This window comes from Xiphophorus maculatus, chromosome 15 (genome assembly GCF_002775205.1).
Source record: "Xiphophorus maculatus strain JP 163 A chromosome 15, X_maculatus-5.0-male, whole genome shotgun sequence".
NCBI classification, from domain to species: Eukaryota; Metazoa; Chordata; class Actinopteri; order Cyprinodontiformes; family Poeciliidae; genus Xiphophorus; species Xiphophorus maculatus.
Window position 1 is genome coordinate 5,145,392 of NC_036457.1, and position 17,350 is coordinate 5,162,741.

At 44.4% G+C, this 17,350-nt stretch overlaps 2 protein-coding genes, 1 long non-coding RNA gene and 4 other non-coding genes across 7 annotated transcripts; 2 read left to right on the plus strand and 5 right to left on the minus strand.

Annotated features, from left to right (window-relative positions):
• Window positions 1-4: 4 nt before the first annotated feature.
• Window positions 5-2,114, plus strand: LOC111611351. The gene is made up of 4 exons (XR_002754008.1): window positions 5-92; window positions 352-420; window positions 712-818; window positions 2,046-2,114. It is a non-coding gene; the product is annotated as an uncharacterized LOC111611351 (long non-coding RNA).
• A 61-nt stretch (window positions 2,115-2,175) lies between these two features.
• On the minus strand, window positions 2,176-9,928 carry rps7 (ribosomal protein S7). The gene is made up of 7 exons (XM_023347489.1): window positions 9,890-9,928; window positions 9,092-9,177; window positions 8,950-9,021; window positions 8,478-8,621; window positions 5,875-5,939; window positions 4,886-5,036; window positions 2,176-2,286 (listed from the first exon to the last, which is right to left on the minus strand). Exons 2-7 carry the CDS (start codon window positions 9,164-9,166, stop codon window positions 2,209-2,211), a joined length of 585 nt encoding a protein of 194 aa, XP_023203257.1. The 5' UTR covers window positions 9,167-9,177; window positions 9,890-9,928; the 3' UTR covers window positions 2,176-2,208.
• Window positions 2,684-2,902, minus strand: LOC111611474. The gene has a single exon (XR_002754071.1). It is a non-coding gene; the product is annotated as a small nucleolar RNA SNORA73 family (small nucleolar RNA).
• On the minus strand, window positions 5,266-5,484 carry LOC111611475. Its single transcript, XR_002754072.1, has one exon. It is a non-coding gene; the product is annotated as a small nucleolar RNA SNORA73 family (small nucleolar RNA).
• Window positions 6,023-6,241, minus strand: LOC111611473. Its single transcript, XR_002754070.1, has one exon. It is a non-coding gene; the product is annotated as a small nucleolar RNA SNORA73 family (small nucleolar RNA).
• On the minus strand, window positions 8,708-8,926 carry LOC111611476. The gene has a single exon (XR_002754073.1). It is a non-coding gene; the product is annotated as a small nucleolar RNA SNORA73 family (small nucleolar RNA).
• A 148-nt stretch (window positions 9,929-10,076) lies between the features above and the next one.
• Window positions 10,077-14,307, plus strand: rnaseh1 (ribonuclease H1). The gene is made up of 8 exons (XM_005814881.2): window positions 10,077-10,363; window positions 11,264-11,388; window positions 11,662-11,841; window positions 12,362-12,461; window positions 12,541-12,595; window positions 13,421-13,505; window positions 13,574-13,698; window positions 13,775-14,307. The coding sequence occupies exons 1-8, from the start codon at window positions 10,233-10,235 to the stop codon at window positions 13,859-13,861; spliced, it is 888 nt and encodes a 295-aa protein (XP_005814938.1). The 5' UTR covers window positions 10,077-10,232; the 3' UTR covers window positions 13,862-14,307.
• The last annotated feature ends 3,043 nt before the right edge of the window (window positions 14,308-17,350 follow it).

Consider the following 17,350-nt stretch of genomic DNA (forward strand, 5'->3'; position numbering starts at 1 on the left):
TTACCAGGAACTGGTTATGGTCCGACAGCGCCACTTGCTGCTGGGGAGGCGGAACTACATTATAATTATAATGGGTCAATACATACCGATAGGTAAATGATAAAACACTAAATCAGTAATAACATAATAATCTGTATTTTATTTCTGTTTTATCTGTTGCGGCTCTGACAGCTTCATCCTGAAGCATTGATCGGATAAACTGCACCCTCTAGTGGAAACAACGCTTCTGTTTCTGTTTGTGTTAATAGGAAGTTAGTGGGGTTTTTTGTTTTTGTTTTTTCAAATCAAATGACATTTATTATTGATGCATTGTTTCTTTTTTATAAGCAAATTATCTGTTTTTTCTTTCAGTCTAAAGAAACTTTACAATATAAAGAAACATACAAAGAACATCTTTATTACCTACACAAGACACCTACAGTAAGTCCCTAAGTTCCTGTTAAAAGAGGAAACTAACCTCCAGGTTTGATCTCTGTTGGTTCAGGTCACTTCTCTGGAACCAGTCGCTTTAAATCTCATAACTCTGACATCAATCCAGTTAAATAGATTCTGGATTATCGCAGCAATCCAGATTTCACAAACTGCTGCTCCACTTTTCATCTTCCTGCAGACTAGTCATAGTTACCAAAGTTACTAAGCACTTTGTAATGTATAAAATTATCTTTACCTTTTACGTTTATAGTTCAAACTGATGACTTCCTGTCTTTGCAGTCACATGACCAGCTGAGCGCTTCAGCTGCAGAGGACTGGTCAGCCCTAAAGCATCGCTGAGATGTTCAGAAGTTCTGCATTGATCCCAAAGTCATCAATAAATGAAAGTAAGCTGCCGCCAGCGCAGAGCTTGATGAAGACACTTTAAAGACAGAAAAACTGAAGAAATATAAACAGAAACAAACTTTATTGATCCTCTGAATTCAGCATGTAGGAAAAATATTAAAACCAGAAACATGAAGCCAAGCAGCTGAGAATAACTAGAAACTATAATCTGGATTAAAAGACAGCTGAAACCCTCCCACAGCATGATGCTGCCACTGCCAGGCTGAAGCCCTGGGAATGTTCAGAACCACTGTACCGGACCCTCAAGCTTCCCCAGCAGAACCGCTTCTGGTTCTGGAAGCTGAGGGTTTCAGCCTCCAGCACCAGTGCTGGTCTGTGCTGGTCCAGTCAGAGTAGATCTGGTTCTGACCCGCTGCAGTTTCCTCTTCCATCTGGACCCGGTTCTGATCCAGTCTGGATTCTCCTGGTCTTCACCAAACTGGACCAGAAACTGTTCCGGTTTTTCAGCCTCGTCTGGACCGAAGACACCGGAACCTCAGCGGTTCTGCGTGGCGTCCGTCCGGTTTGATCAGAATAACAGAACCTTCGACAGCCAGGTGTCATGGAGCTAGCTTCCGGTCTCCGCCTACCAGAAGAGGCTGTAGCCCCGCAGGCCAGCAGGGGGCGCCACCGAGCCCAGCGCTGAATGATTCCCTACTCGGTTCCCTCCGGTGTTCACAGGGAAAAGGTTCTGGACCGGTCCACACATCAGAACTTCAGGTTATGAACCGTCTTCTGCTCGTCAGAACCAGTCCTGCTACACAGAACTGTCAGCACCGCTTCACAATTCAGACCCAGTCGAACCATTCATTTCTTCAGATGGACTCTGGTTCTGAGTCGGTCCAAACTCTCCGAACTGCAGATCTAAGAGGCCAAAGTTACTCACGTAAAGTAAATTACAATTTATTTATTTTTAAACTTTCCAGCTGATGTTTGAACCTCAGAGTCGCAGCAAACTGAGCAGTTGTGCTGACAGCCAATCAGAAGCCAGGATCTCTGTGGAAGAAGCCAATCAGAAGCCAGAGCTTGCGTTAGGCCCGATAAATTTGATGGATTATATTAATTTATGATGTAATTCACTGCAGAAATAATGTTTAGTTTTTAAAATGAAACATTTAATAACTGGGGCAAGTTACTCATTATTTCTGTTTTTATTTCCAGCTTTAATAAATTTACATTTAAATTATAACTTCAATTATTTATAACCTTTACACCTGTTTTTGCTACAGGTTTGTGTTTCAGTGGTTCTGGAGTCTCCTGGGCCCTCGGACCGGTCCAGACCTGGGTCCACCAGAGCCAAGGAGCTGGTTCTGGACTGAACCGGACCTGGACCAACAGTAAAGCACACGGAGACCAAAGTGACAGAAAACAACTTTATTGAGTCCGGCGCGTTTACAGCTGGAATTCTGGGAATTCAAACACGACGTCTTTCCCCGTCAGCTTCTTATAGACTCCAGAGAACGTCTCCACCTGCACAGAGGTCAGAGCAGAACCTGGTCTCAAACTAAAACATTTATATTAATTAAAATATCAGATGAGCGATTTTCCTAAAGTTATAATTCAGTAGAAAGTGTTGGACTGGAGGGACGGTGAGCGCCCTCTGGTGGACTAAACCATCTTTACTTTTATCATAATCACCTTTAGATTAACTGAAGGTATTATCAGATGGCAAACACTAATTATTATTTTGTTTCTTATCCACTGGCACATTTTGACTTAATCTCAGTTTTTCAGAAGCTGTCTGGAAAAATGCAGTTAAATTATTTTTATCTTTATTTCTTGTTCTCTCTAATCCTGAACTATTTTTACGGTTCTGATGAATTACAGAAATAAACTGTTAGTTTTCCCTCCAGACGGATTCGGAGCGTTTTGTGTCCTGCATGGTTTGTCTCCCCAGTAACGGCCCAAAGGACTCTGGGAAGGCGTAGGAATATGCAGGACGCTCGCCGCGCCGGCCGACGGGCAGCCGGGGGCGGAGCTTACTGTCCGACATTGTGGAACGGGATTGGACGTCACGGCTCAGAGCTGCGCTCCCATTGGCCACCAGGACAGAGCTGGAGGCCACGCCCCCAGGTGTCCATGTCGGGAACTGATGGTTGCTATGGTTACAGCAGCATCACAGTCATTAAGATCAGTCAGGATTTCTGAACAGGCTCTTTGCTCCTCAGCGTTCGGGGAAAAGCGGCTCGATCGTTTCCAGTCTGGTGAAAATGTCTCTTTCCACTGGGTGTTTCCAAGGTAACAGTTAATGATGAACATCGATCTGAAGCCCCAACATGTAGCTGGAGAAAAGTTTTAAGATGTTCGCCTCGTTATACACAAATACGAAGGTGAGTTTTACTTTCTTTAAACATTAACTAACATTAGCTTTAGCTTATGCTAGACATTTTTCTTGTAAAAATGTGCTATTTAAGTATTTAAACATTTTTCATCCATTCTAACGGACAATGTTTTTACCTTATTGTCAAGTATATTACGTGTGTTTATTGTCGTTAGTGTCAGAGACCAAGTAACGGGGATTTTACGGTTCAGGCTTTTTGCTTCTGAAGCCTGAGGAACAACAAGCCCATAGCTTAACAGTAGAGCAGCTCTGGTGTCGGAGTTCTAGTTCAGCTGACGGTTCAGGTTCAAAGTTGTTGCTTTTAGAAAAATATGGCCGTGTTCCTTAAGGTCTCCCTGTTACTTCGCTTTATTAGTTTTGCATGCTTCTTGTGAAGCAGGACGGTGTTTACAGCAGTGTGTACAGGCGGATCAGTTGCTCTGCTGTCTGGCTCTGGTCTCCTCTCTCGTTCCCATAAACTCTTTCAGGCTGAATACAGAAGTGATTACATGGAAATAACACAGGAGGCTCCTTTACCTTCTTCTTTAGGCTGAAGAAGTTGATCCGGAGTGAAGTGAAGGCTGTAAACTTTGTGTTAGGAAAATTATCCTCCTGTTCATTTACTCATGAGTTTATTTTACAAGTTATGTTTTCATATTATTCTTTCATATTATTCTTTCATATTATTCTTTTCATATTATTACTCTATTATTCTTCTTTTTATATTTACTTAACTTCTCTTTCTTTTGTAGTGTAGTATATTATTAACTTTGTTTAGGATGTTTGCTTGGAAGCTAAAAACGTTAAACATTCATGTGTTATTAGTTCCATATGTAACTGATTAGTTGTGGTCAGTCACATGCCCTTGTAAGGGCATGTCCATAGGAGGCTCCAGAATGTAAAGACGGTTGGTCAATTCTCTGTGTGACTGTGTGAAGAAGCCCAACCTCCTTTTTCTATACAATAAAGAGAAATGCAAAGAAAGAACTGGCAGAATTGAGTCCAGACAGTGTTTGACAGCGATTCGTCGCGTCTGTTCTCAATTCTCCTATTCTGCAGAAAAGAAATTAAAAGAAACCTAATCTCTGTCTCTGGCTGATTCTTTGCAGGTTATGACAAAATAAACCTATCACTTTGCTGTGCGGCGTTAGCTTTAACTGGTAGCGACGAATATTTACAAGCCACCGTCTTCTTAATTCAGGATCGCTTGGAAATCCATGAAAACTTAAAAGCCCATTATATTAGGAAGACAGCAATGTTCATAGCATTGTTTTATTTGCGTCTGAAATACGACTTTGTCTTTTCTAGCTGTCATGGTAACTCAAAGCGGAAACAAGAGAGCTGCATTTCGCTTAGGCGGATGTGACATCAGCGCCGGACTTGCAAAGAGTCCGTTAACTGTACTGAGCTGTCCAAACAGCTGCCTGCACAGATTTGTCAGAGTTCAGCAGGATGACCTTTGACTTTGGTTTATTTAACCTTTAGTTGTTTGGAACCAATTTAAAAACATCTTTATGGATCTGGAAATCCAGCTTTTCTAGAAAGAAACACAAATCTGGAATGAAGTGTTGCAGCCGATTGTATGACAAAACGGCCTGCCATAGTTCATCATGGTGGCCACGCCCACTCCCAAAGATCTAAGCCACATGAAAACAGAACTAGAACCCAGTTTGATTCCTCAAACATTTCAAAACCAGAATCAGAACCCGGCTGGCCCGGTTCCGGTCCAGTCTGAACAGAACCACTCACTTTGTGTTCCACGTTGTTCTGCTGGGCCTTGTCCAGGTGGACCTTGATGAGCCGGCTGCTGTCTAGCTTGACCCGGATCCGCTTCCCGACGATCTCACTGGGGAACACCAGGTCCTCCAAGATGGCGTCATGGACGGAGGTCAAAGTTCGACTGGGTGGATCAGAGGAAGTTTGTTTTTCAGTCACTTTTTTTTTTTTTTCATTCATTTATAAATGTCACAAATTCAGACTAAATGCTTAGCTTAATTAGCTTGAAGCTAATTAGCTTGCCAAATATCTAAGCTGGACAGTTAGCTTGAAAACAGGGTGTATGCTAATTATTGAGTCAATAAAAAATGATGACATCATTCTGACATCACAAACAACAATGTTTGTGAGTGTTCTGTGTCCTGCATGGTTTGTCTCCCCAGTAACGGCCCAAAGGACTCTGGGAAGGCGTAGGAATATGCAGGACGCTCGCCGCGCCGGCCGACGGGCAGCAGGGGGCGGAGCTTACTGTCCGACATTGTGGAACGGGATTGGACGTCACGGCTCAGAGCTGCGCTCCCATTGGCCACCAGGACAGAGCTGGAGGCCACGCCCCCAGGTGTCCATGTCGGGAAAACGATTTTTGAATCTGAAAATGTTCGTTAACATTTAAATCCAGAGTTCTGACCAATCACACAGCTTCCTGCTGATGACATCATCACTACTCTCTCCGGTCTGTTCTTGACAGCAGAACCAATCGGGTCGAGCCGCTGAACTGTGAAGGACCAAACCCTGACCTTTGACCCTTCCCTGTTTGGCTCCTCAGGAGTTCTGTAAAACCGCTACAGAACCTCTGATCCAATCAGAACTGACCCAACATCTCTGGTTCTGGTTCTACTAATCCTCCAGTAGGTCCAGACCTGAGAATCAGAACCGGTTCTGATCTCTGGAGACCGGTCTGTTTTCCCCTCAGGTCTAATCTGGGTCCAAGTTCTGAAACTGAGCGGTTCTGGTCCACTCACCTCCTGGGACGCTTCTGCTTATTCTTGGTGCGACTTTTCCTGGTGGGTTTGGGAAGAATCCTCCTCTGGAAAACAAACAGCAGTGATCAATAATCAATACCTGATCAGAGGAGCAGAACCTGGACCGGAACTGGACGGATCCAGAGTGTTCTGTGTCCTGCATGGTTTGTCTCCCCAGTAACGGCCCAAAGGACTCTGGGAAGGCGTAGGAATATGCAGGATGCTCGCCGCGCCGGCCGTTGAGCAGCCGGGGGCGGAGCTTACTGTCCGACATTGTGGAACGGGATTGGACGTCACGGCTCATAGCTGCGCTCCCATTGGCCACCAGGACAGAGCTGGAGGCCACGCCCCCAGATGTCCATGTCGGGAACTGGAGCTGCACCAGTTCACACTGGGAATATTGACGCATAAACAGGAAATGCAAAACGTCCAGATCAGAGCCTGGGACTTTGACACAGACATGAATGTTGTTGCTCAACCTTTATGACACCCTAACCCTAACCTCTAACCCCTAACCTCTGACCCCTACCCCAACACCTCAGTGATCAGAGGACAGCAAACGTTTTGATATTAAATTATGTTAAATAATAAAGACATGAAAGCAGAGCCTCTGTGACCCATGGCAGGTCGGAGATCCCCAGGTTCAGGCAGCAGATATCATGGCGTCCAACCGGGTCACTCCTCAGCTCTCCGGTTCGCCAAACCACAGAAAAAAAGCTCCAGAACCGGCGACCCGGCAGAACCGCACACGGTAAAAAGCTCAGGCGGGATCCAAACGGCTCTTAGAACTACAGGAGGATCAAACTCCCTCATTCACTTTCAGCTAACAGAAAAAACACCAATAATAAACAACCCAAAAGCTATTCTCATTTTTTACTTAAAGGGAAAAAAATCAGCTGCAGGCACATAATTCTGAACTTTAACCCTAGAAAAGATTACATTTCAGTTTATTATAAATGATTTTTATAATCAACTTAACTGACTAAAAAGTAACAGATTAAACGGTATTTATCAGTAGTTTCCATTTTAGTTTAAATCCTGTTTGCTCTTTTATTTCTAAATTTTTTGTCTGATATTTCCAGTTTTCACCTGTATTAATTCTGATATTTTGGCGGCCATATTTGCCACATCACTTTATCAAGCTATGTATTTATGGCCAGTTTTGGCAGGATCTGTCCTCCATAGATTCTGGTTTCAGTCCAACTAAATGAAACTAAGAGATTAAAATATTACATCATTTTGAAAATAGATGTCAATTTTTTAAACATTCTGCCATTTTAAAGCTTTGAGAAACTTCTTTCTCTTTTTGGTCTTAAACTATAGAAAAACAAACTTCAGCATTTTCTTTAATGGGATGTTTGTATTTTTGGTAAATTATATTAAATTAAATTTCTGCAGTCATGACTGAAGTGATCAGCTGACCAATCAGTCAACCAAACGTTACTGAACGATTCAGCAGATCCAGACTTTTATTGTGAAAGATTCATTCCTACTAAAAATGAAATGATTAATCAATTATTTAAATAATCAGCAACTAATTTAATAATCACTTCATCAGTAACTGGAGTATTCAGACTTAAAGATAATTTGCTGAAACAGCAGCAATGAAGCCAAAACATTTTCCATCTGACATGAATCTGAAGATCTGTTCTGTTTCTGCTCCACTTCAGCTTCTATAAAGAAATTTATCACCTTTCGCATGCAGATCAATAATCAGCAGATCAGCTCTAGCTGTATTGATCAGAGGTGTGCCAATCAATCGGCCATCCATCATAATCGGCCGATTTCCATGAAAAAGTGTCTGATCAGTGATCGATCAGCTGTATCTCCTTCTCGGCCTGCAGCTGGTCTCCTGCCTTCTCGCTGCGCAGCATCAAATCCTGTAGTGAGGAACTTTAACGTTCTGAGTGAACCGGGACGTTTGCGTGTTGATGTGGGAAATGACCTCGGGGGCGAAGCTCGCCACAACGCATCAACACAACCAATCTAATATGATATTTAAAAAACAAACACTTGATTGATTTGGCTGCACGGAGGCTCAACACAGGAACAAAATACCGCCGCTACTGTGGTGATGTTTCCCAGACGGAGCCGTTGAACCTTCAGACGGTGAACTGTCACAGCGAGCAGCTGCTGAGAGCTGCAGCAGGGAACTTAGAAAGATTTTAGATATGTGGTGAACTATGTCTAACAGCTCTACATTAGGTCAGTTTATTGCCAGATAACAGAATCATTTATACCTAAAGTGAAAAATTAACAGCCAGGTGATCAGCAGAGATCGGTGATCGGCCTCATGGATCATCGGTATAGGAACCGGCAGCAAACAACCTGATCGGACCGTCTCTAGTATTGATGATCAGCAGATTTTTTTTTACTTTTAGATAAGAATATGTTTTATCCAAGGAACCATTTCAAATGTTTATTTGTATTTTTATGAATTTCAAATATATAAAAAATCTGAATTGGTTAAATGAAAATATTTTTATCCTGTCAGAATATTCGATCAGTTCATGTTGGCTGCAGTGCTAGCTCCACGTCTTGAGCAAAACTGGGTCTGGAACCCAACCTGGGAGGTTCCCAGCCTCTGACTTTTGACCCCTCACCTGTGCAATGAAGACGACATGCTTCCCGCTGAACTTCTTCTCCAGCTCCCGGACCAGGCGGACCTGGATCTTCTGGAAGGACTTGAGCTGAGGAACGGGGACGAAGATGATGATGGCTTTGCGGCTGCCGCCCACCTCGATCTCCTGCAACACAAAGGAACGCTCCGTCAGCAAGACGCTGCGCCGCCGCACAGCATGGAGCGGATCCGGATCCAAACGGAACCAGAGCGTTCTGTGTCCTGCATGGTTTGTCTCCCCAGTAACGGCCCAAAGGACTCTGGGAAGGCGTAGGAATATGCAGGACGCTCGCCGCGCCGGCTGACGGGCAGCCGGGGGCGGAGCTTACTGTCCGACATTGTGGAACGGGATTGGACGTCACGGCTCACAGCTGCGCTCCCATTGGCCACCAGGACAGAGCTGGAGGCCACGCCCCCAGGTGTCCATGTCGGGAAAACATTCAGCAGAATCCCACCTTAGCTGCGGTGATGTGCAGTTCCCTCAGCTGGGCCTTCAGGTCGGAGTTCATCTCCAGCTCCAGCAGAGCCTGGAGGAGAAAGGTCCGGGTCAGCAGGCGAACAGAACCGGCACCAAGATGGCCGACTGACGGCTCTTACCTGGGAAATCCCAGACTCAAACTCATCGGGCTTCTCGCCGTTCGGCTTCACTATCTTAGCGCTGGTACTGAACATGGCCTTAGTCTCTGCACAGACACAGAGGGGTTAGAGAGGTCAGAGGTCATTTCATCACATATTTAAGGAGGAACAGCAAAAGCAAAGGAGGAGGATTAGCAGGGCTAGCTGGATGTGTGGCTGGGGGATATCAAGCTGTTAGTATTAGACTATCATACAGCAAGTATTCAGTCAGACGTTGTAACACTGACTGCTACCAGAAATCCTCCCTGCCCACAGCATCATCATCCACAATTCTCTGAAGATACTTGGGTGATTTGCGTTTCATTAACAAAGTATTTTTGAATAAAATCTGACTGAGGAACATCTAAACTGGTTCCAGAATAACCGGTGAACTGGTCTCAGTTGCTGCCGACCTGAACTCCCAGTAAACTGATTTGAAATGGTTCCAGTTCTCCTCCTGCAGCGACCTAACCGCTAAACTGGTCCCAGCTCACAGGTTTTTCGGTGAAACTGTCGGACCAGTTTACTAGTTAATTCCCAGTTTATTCTCCAGCAGTAGCTGACTGAACACACGCTCGGCCTAGCTTCTCCCGCTAACACAGTCCCTCCGCTACTACGCTGTAAATACACCTCTAACGAAACCATCCGCTGCTACAAACATCTTAATCTGAGGTATCAGAGTCCAAATGGGAAGTTCAGGTTGTTGAAGCAACAACAAAACAGCTTTAAAGGACATTTAAGATCAGAAAACGGATGAACTGTGAAAATAACACGACTAACCTGTGTCAGCGACGGCCAAGGAAGAGACCGGAACATCGCGAGACTTGAATTAATCCAATCGCGTCGCTGATCAATAGCATCGCGAGAATTAGATATGTACGCCGTTGTTAATTTAAGATATCGCGAGAGTAAAATTAGATTAATTTCTGAAGTTACATCTCCGTCCAGTTGATGGCGGTAATACACAAAGTCAGTAAACTGCCATAAAACCCAACAGAAGAAGAAGAAGAAGAAGAAGCGTAAAATTAGTAGCATTGCTGTTGTTAATTGTCGGGTTTCCAGCCGGGTTTACGGCCAGCTTCACCCAGTTTAGATCCAACATGACACTCTGGTGGTTCCGCTGATGTTCCGGTTTTGGACTCCGGTCCGGACAGTTCTCAAGAGGTTCTGCAGCGCTTCAGACATGCCGAACCCGAAAGGAAAGTTCTTCTACGCTGTCAGGAAGGGAGTCAAACCCGGAGTCTACAAGTCATGGTGAGGATCAGTACCGGTGTTCTGACTAGCAGTGCTACCTCGTCAGAATTTCCTACGAAACTTTTAACTAATTACGGATAGGAACCAGGTTTATTGTGACTCAATAATAATCCAGAACCGGGTGGTTCTGAGTATTTTCTCAGGCTGTTGCTTTCGGAACCGCTGATTAGTATTAACGCCTCAGCAGCCGCGTCTAGTTATTATGTCAGTAAAATTTAATTTATTTCAGGAATTTAGATCAAAAGTGAAGCTTATATGGTATGCCTTTATTTCATACAGACGGATACATTTAACCCATTAGTTTAGTTGATTCTCACTTACAGTCAACGGAAATGCAGCATTTAGTTAAAATAGTCACACAGAAAAAAACAAATTTAATGCAGAAATATTGTTTTATGGTCTAAACAGCCGTGGAGGAACTGAGTATAGCAGGAAATGGTCAATATTGTTTACGGAGTAGTATGAGTAGAAAGTTTAGTAGAAGGAAAAACTAGCAGTCAGTGGTTGCTATGGTGATTCTCTGCCAGTATTTAAAAGCTGTTACACAGTCATCATCAGAACCGTCTGGTGGGTCCATCTTTGTGTTTCCTGTAGGAGTTTGACAGGTTCAACAGAACCTTCAGGTCCAGTTTCTCCAGAACCGATCAGAACCAAATTTACTGGGAGTAAATGAGAGAGTGGGCGTGTCTCACTGATCCCTGAGCTCTGATTGGACAGAAAACAGGAAGTCCTCCAACAGTATAAGGAGTCAGACAGACAATGTTAGGAAGGAGGAATGGGTTAAATTCAAAAGGTTCTGAAGATTTCACCAGGTCAGAACAAGAACATTCTGGAAAGAGTTCTGTAGAAATGTTTTGTCTAAAATCCTGATGACTTTCCTGGTTCTGGTTGTTCTTCCAGGGAAGAGTGTAAGATCCAGGTGGACAAGTTTCCAGCTGCGTCGTTTAAGAAGTTTGGATCAGAACGAGACGCCTGGGTGTTCTTCAGAGGAGAAAACCCGTCTGCGGTTCCAGACCACAGCACAGGTGAGCCGGTCCAGACAGGTGAGGAACTGAAGGTTCTGCCTCTAGAACCTCTAGGAACCAGCAGTAATCCTGCAGACTTGCTCTGAATGGTTCTGGTAGGAACATCTGGACCGATCAGATGGATGGCAGACCTGCAATGAAAGAAACATGATCTCTGTGTTTTCATCAGAATCTAGGCTGCAGCGTTTTGGATCAGCTGAAACCTTTTAGCAGAACTGGATCTGATTCCTCTGGAACGGTTCTGTTCCTGATTGCAGTTCTGTTTCCCATCAGTGACCTGGCCTGGAGAGACGGATGTCTCTCTGCTCCCCAGACGGGGCCCAGAACCGGTGGAGTGCATCCCGCTAGGAAAGAAGAGGCCCCGCCCAGAGGAGGAGGCGGAGCTTCAGCCTAAACGAGCCAAGCCATCAGAGAGCTCGTTAGCAGGAAGCAGTGATGGGTTCACCTACATGGGTACCATGATGATGATAGAGCTTCATCCTTAGCTGTGGCCTCCAGTGGTCGGCACCGCTAGCTAAAAAGCTAGCTGCGCTGACCCTGAAGCACTAATCAGTAATTTAATTCTGCTAATGCTAACGTGCTATACTAACATGGTGGAACATAAAGTGGAAGCTAAAGTTGTAGCCTCATGTCAACGTGGTATTTAGTGGGAGATAGTGCTAAAATGCTAACTTCAGCCATATTGACATAGTGCCCTCAGGTGTGCTACAGGACCATGTACCTCCACAGGATCAAATTATTAACAGTTAAAAACCAAAACTTCAACATGGAACTTTTGAACTTTTTTCAACTGAAAGTTATCAAAACATGCAACTAAATTATCGCTATAGAATTCATCAGAAAAAAATTATTTTAGGGGAAGCTAAGTACGCTAAACATTTTAAAAGTTAGCAAAAGAGCTAAATGCTAAAGATTAGCTCTGCTAACAGTGGCCACTCCCAGACTGACCTCCGACCTGCTGCTGACCCTCCAGGTGATGCGGTGGTGGTGTACACCGACGGCTGCTGCTCAGCCAACGGGCAGGACCGGGCTCGGGCCGGGATCGGGGTGTACTGGGGCCGGAACCACCCACTGTGAGTCCACACACACCAACACACCCTCAACTAGCTGCTAACGCTGTGAGGAAGTAACCAGCTGCTGCCTGTTGGCCAGAAATGTTGCAGAGCGGCTGCAGGGGCGGCAGACCAATCAGAGAGCAGAGATTCAGGTAAGACCTGCCCATCACATCCCACCTCAGAATCACCGTCCAATCAACACGAGAACAGAGTGCGGCTTTAAAAACAGTTGGAACCTGATTGGTCAGAATGAACTGGTACAGTGCCCTCTAGTGGCTCAACTGCTTCAGTGCAGCAAAATCCTTTTATTTCTTCCTGTTTGGGGATGATGTACTTTCATTTGTTTCATTGTTCAATTAAAATAATTAATACAATTCTGAGTCTAACAAGAGCTTAAATTTTAAACAGAATGAAAATGTAATGAATTAGTCTCAGAATAAAACAAAATGTCTGAAGTTTAAAAGACTCGTCACTCTGCGTGTAAACCAACACTCAGTTTACCTGTTAACTGACTTGTTAATGACTCATTAGTGGTTAACGACTCGATACCTGGTCATTAACCAGGTAACTGGTCACTGACTAGTTAACTAGTTAGTGAATCGTTAGTGACTCGTTAGCTGGTTAGTTAGTCGTTAGCTAGTTAATGACTTGTTAGTTACTCGTTAGCTGGTTAATGACTTGTTAGTGACTCGTTAGCTGGTTAATGACTCATTAGTGGTTAAAGACTCTATACCTGACTAGTTGGCTGGTTAATTACTCATTAGCTTGTCAAAGACTCGTTAACTGGTTAGTGACTCGTAAGTAACTCGGTAGCTGGTTAGTGACTCAGTTGCTGGTTAATGACTTGTTAGTGACTCGTTTAGCTGGTTAGTGACTCGATAATGACTCATTCGCTGGTTAGTGACTCGTTAGCTGGTTAATAACTTGTTAGTGACTCGTTTAGCTGGTTAGTGACTCGGTAATGTCTCCGCCCCCAGGCGGCCTGCAGGGCTCTGGAACTGGCCCGGCAGAACCACCTCCAGAAGCTGGTTCTCTACACTGACAGCAAGTTCACCATCAACGGTGAGTCATTGCCATGGACCTCGGGGGACGGCGGGGCCAGGTGACTTCTGACCTCTGACCTCCCGCAGGTGTGACCACCTGGGTGAAGACCTGGAAACTGAACGGCTGGAGGCTGAAGTCTGGCGGTCCGATCACCAACAAAGAAGACTTTATGGAGCTGGACCGGCTGAACTCTGAGCTGAACGTGGTCTGGGTAAATAACCGGGCCGAACCGGACCGGCTTGCTGGCACAGAAAGCTGGGCGCTCCTAACTGTCCCTCTCCCTGCAGATGCACGTGCCGGGCCACGCCGGGTACACCGGGAACGAGATGGCTGACCGGCTGTCCAGGGAGGGAGCAGCCAAGGAGCTGCTGTGAAAAGTTTCTGATGTTTTCTGATTTTCTAAAGGTGAGCATAAAGGTGAACTTTATTCACCTTTCTGCTCAGGGTGAATAAAGTTTAGTTTGCTTCCGACCATGAAGCCGAAGCACTTCCTTTCCTGATTTATGAAGAACGGCAGCAGAGATCAGCCGACAGGTTGTCATCCTCCTGCTGTTCTCATCATTATCCAGCAGGGGGAACTGCTGTCATGTTAAACTGGGAGTTTACTGGTACCAGTTTGGCTAATTATTGTTTTCCCGGTTTAGAGATGAAACTGAAGTAAAACATATTTGCTAACTGAAGCCTTTCAGTTGGAACTGTGGGAATAATTAACTCACCAGTCGGAGTCTGGAGGATTATTTATTCTGCTGCTGTTTCTGTTGTCTGATAAAGCATAAGAAAGTTTCTCTAACCGTTTATTAAAATGTTTAAAAAGGCTAAACTGTGAAGTGTCTCTTTACTCCCTGAAGGATTAGCTCAGTGGAGCCCAAAGTCGTCCTGGAGGCCCGGCGTCCTGCGTGTTTTACTCTCTCCCTGGTTTAACGCACCTGGATCCAATCATGGCTCATTAGAAGAACACTGACCTGCTGAAAAGGTTGTTGGTACCAATAAAACATGCAGGATGCCGGCCCTCTGGTTTAGATATTAGTTAAATATAATCCCTGGTTCTGATTGGCCGATGACGCCCTCACGACGGCTCCTCCCCCGGAGCCGCTCTGCTTCTGTTGGCTGATTTAATCTGTTAAATTATTCCAAACATATTTTTTTAGAAAGATTTTATTAAATTATTCCATCTTTAATGTTTCACCTGGTTCCGACCTGCAGGTGTTCAAACGGACCAGCAGAGGGCAGCACGGCTTCCTCACTGTTAATGGCTTTTATTAAACTCTGGACAGATCAGCAGATTATTAATTTCCTAATTTATGTAGAATTAACTTTTGATTATATCAATTTATTATGATTAATACTGAAGTATAATCCTTGATCACACTGAAAACCATTTCCTGTGGGTTTTTATTTTATTCTTAATTCCAGAAATTATTTTTTATTGTTGCCAAATAAATTTTATTTCTTAGAAATAAAAAGAAATCCTTTGGCTACTTTAAATTTGTATTAAAGTTAAAATCTTTCAGGGATTAAAAGATTTATTTTCTAGTTTAACGAGCAGCAAGGATCATAACTATTCGTACTGCCGGCAGATTCAGCATGGAGTGATGCTGATTGGACAAAGAAGTTTGTTTAGAAAAAACTTTTATATTTCATAAATCTGTTTCAGTCTGAACTCTGACCTCGCTCAGTTTGGCTTTGAAAACTGGCAGCAGCAGGCTGAGGCAGAGCCTCCCCTGACCTCTGACCTCTGCCTGCCGGCCAGCGCGAGCCGCCACGATCCCGCCAGCGGCGGCACACGCTGCGGGGTCAAAGGTCAACGCTTCAGCGGCTCGTTAGCTCTGCAGCTGGAGGGAACCAAGGCGGTAGAATCAGAACTCTGCTTTGCTCCAGAACATTCTGAGAAAATAAACTTTGCACATTGGGTCAGAGGAACCGGACCGGAGTTCTGCAGAACTTTCCGCCTCATCTGCAGAGCCAGGAGAGAGGGAGGTCTGCTTTGCGGTTCTGAGCAGCTCCGTTTGGACTCGACTCCCTCAGCAGGTCCAGAACCTCCTGACCTGAACATGATGTCACAGACGGGTCTGTTTCCATGACAACAGGGACCAAGACGGAGCTGGGAAGGAGAAGATCTTTATCTGACACTATGACAGGATCCAGCAGGTCAGTGAATGCACCACGGCCAGTTCTCCCAGTCTGAGGCTGGTTTTGGCCCAGATCAGGCCAGTCCTCCCAGCAGGAGCCTCAGTGGGAGGAACAGCAGCATGTTGGGATGCAGCGCGGCTCTCTGGGCGTCAGCCTGCTGCAGACCTGAGCTGCATACTAACAGGCAGCTGCAGGAAACACCAAGCAGCTGCTCTGCTCCAAACGCTGAGTGTTGTTATTATTAAAATGTTTTTATCATGTTTTAATGTTGGGATCACTAATTATTGTTATTATTCAAATGTTCCGGTTCTATCATGTTTTAATTGACATATTTAGATTTTATTCTTTATTAATAGCAAAATAAAAACCAGATCGTGTTTCTTTCCAGAACCGGAAGGAGAAAATTTGACCGATGAATTATTGCTGCTGTTTATGTCCCCCTGGTGGCCGGCAGCGGTACTGCAGCGTGTTCTGTTAACATGTAACCTTCAGCGATGTTCACCTGAGGAACAGGTGACAAGGAAAGGGGGTGGAGCCAGCAAAGAGCGTCATCATAAGTTCCCCTTCCTCGCCTCTGATTGGTGATTCATCACTTCTGTGTGCCTGGTTGTAAATGAATAAATACAAATATATAAATTAATCCATGATAAATTAAGATTAAATAACTATTGGTAACTACAGGTTAACTTGGTTATATTCAGAGTTTACCGACATGATGTCACAGTTAAAGGATTAAATTGGAAAAAAAAATCTGTTTTACTATTGGCTGCAGCAAAACAACCAATAGTGGTGCTTGCCATATTTCAAATCCTCTTCTGATTGGTCGATCACCCGCCATGACGACTCCTGCTCCTGTATCAGAAGCTGCAGGGACATTTGAGAGGCAAGCCTGGACTGAAGCACAGAACTGAACCAATACTCAAGAATCTCCTAAAAAAGTCCTGAAATGGCCTAGTTAAAGTTCCAGAAACTCCTCACTTCACTTAAATGAGTCAAACTACCACAGAAGCAAAAAACTGGACTCCAGTCAAAACTACAAAAATTCCCAGAAAGTTACTGAGGGTAGCAGAGTAACTGTAACTGGTTCCACTAGCAGAGGGGTGTGCTGACTTTGTCCCTGTCTGGAAAGTTCTTTAGTTTCCCAGACGAATAAATCGGATCAGAAACTTTAGAGAAACTCTGAATCAATACCAGAAGTTTCTGCAGACCCTGCAGGTCAAAGGTCACGGCTCCTCGCCCATACATGGAGCAGAGAGCTTGGGGGTATGGTTCATCGCCGCGGCAACGACTTTCTCTGGCAGAGCGGGTGGACGCCGCAGGCTGTGGGAGCCCAACACCTACACAGCAGCAAGCTGCTGGTTCTGGTCCAACCGGGTCGGAACCGCCTGGGATCAGATGATGGCGAAAAAGATGATAAAGAGGAAGACATCTAAACTAAACTTTTCTTAACTTTCAGGAAAATAAAACTTTCCTCTACTCAGCTCAGAATAAGTTCAGGATAAAACCAGAATAAGTTCAGGATAAAACTGGAATAAATTCAGGATAAAACCAGAATAAGTTCAGGATAAAACCAGAATAAGTTCAGGATAAAACCAGAATAAGTTCAGGATAAAACCAGAATAAGTTCAGGATAAAACCAGAATAAGTTAAGGATAAAACTGGAATAAATTCAGGATAAAACCAGAATAAATTCAGGATAAAACCAGAATAAGTTCAGGATAAAACTGGAATAA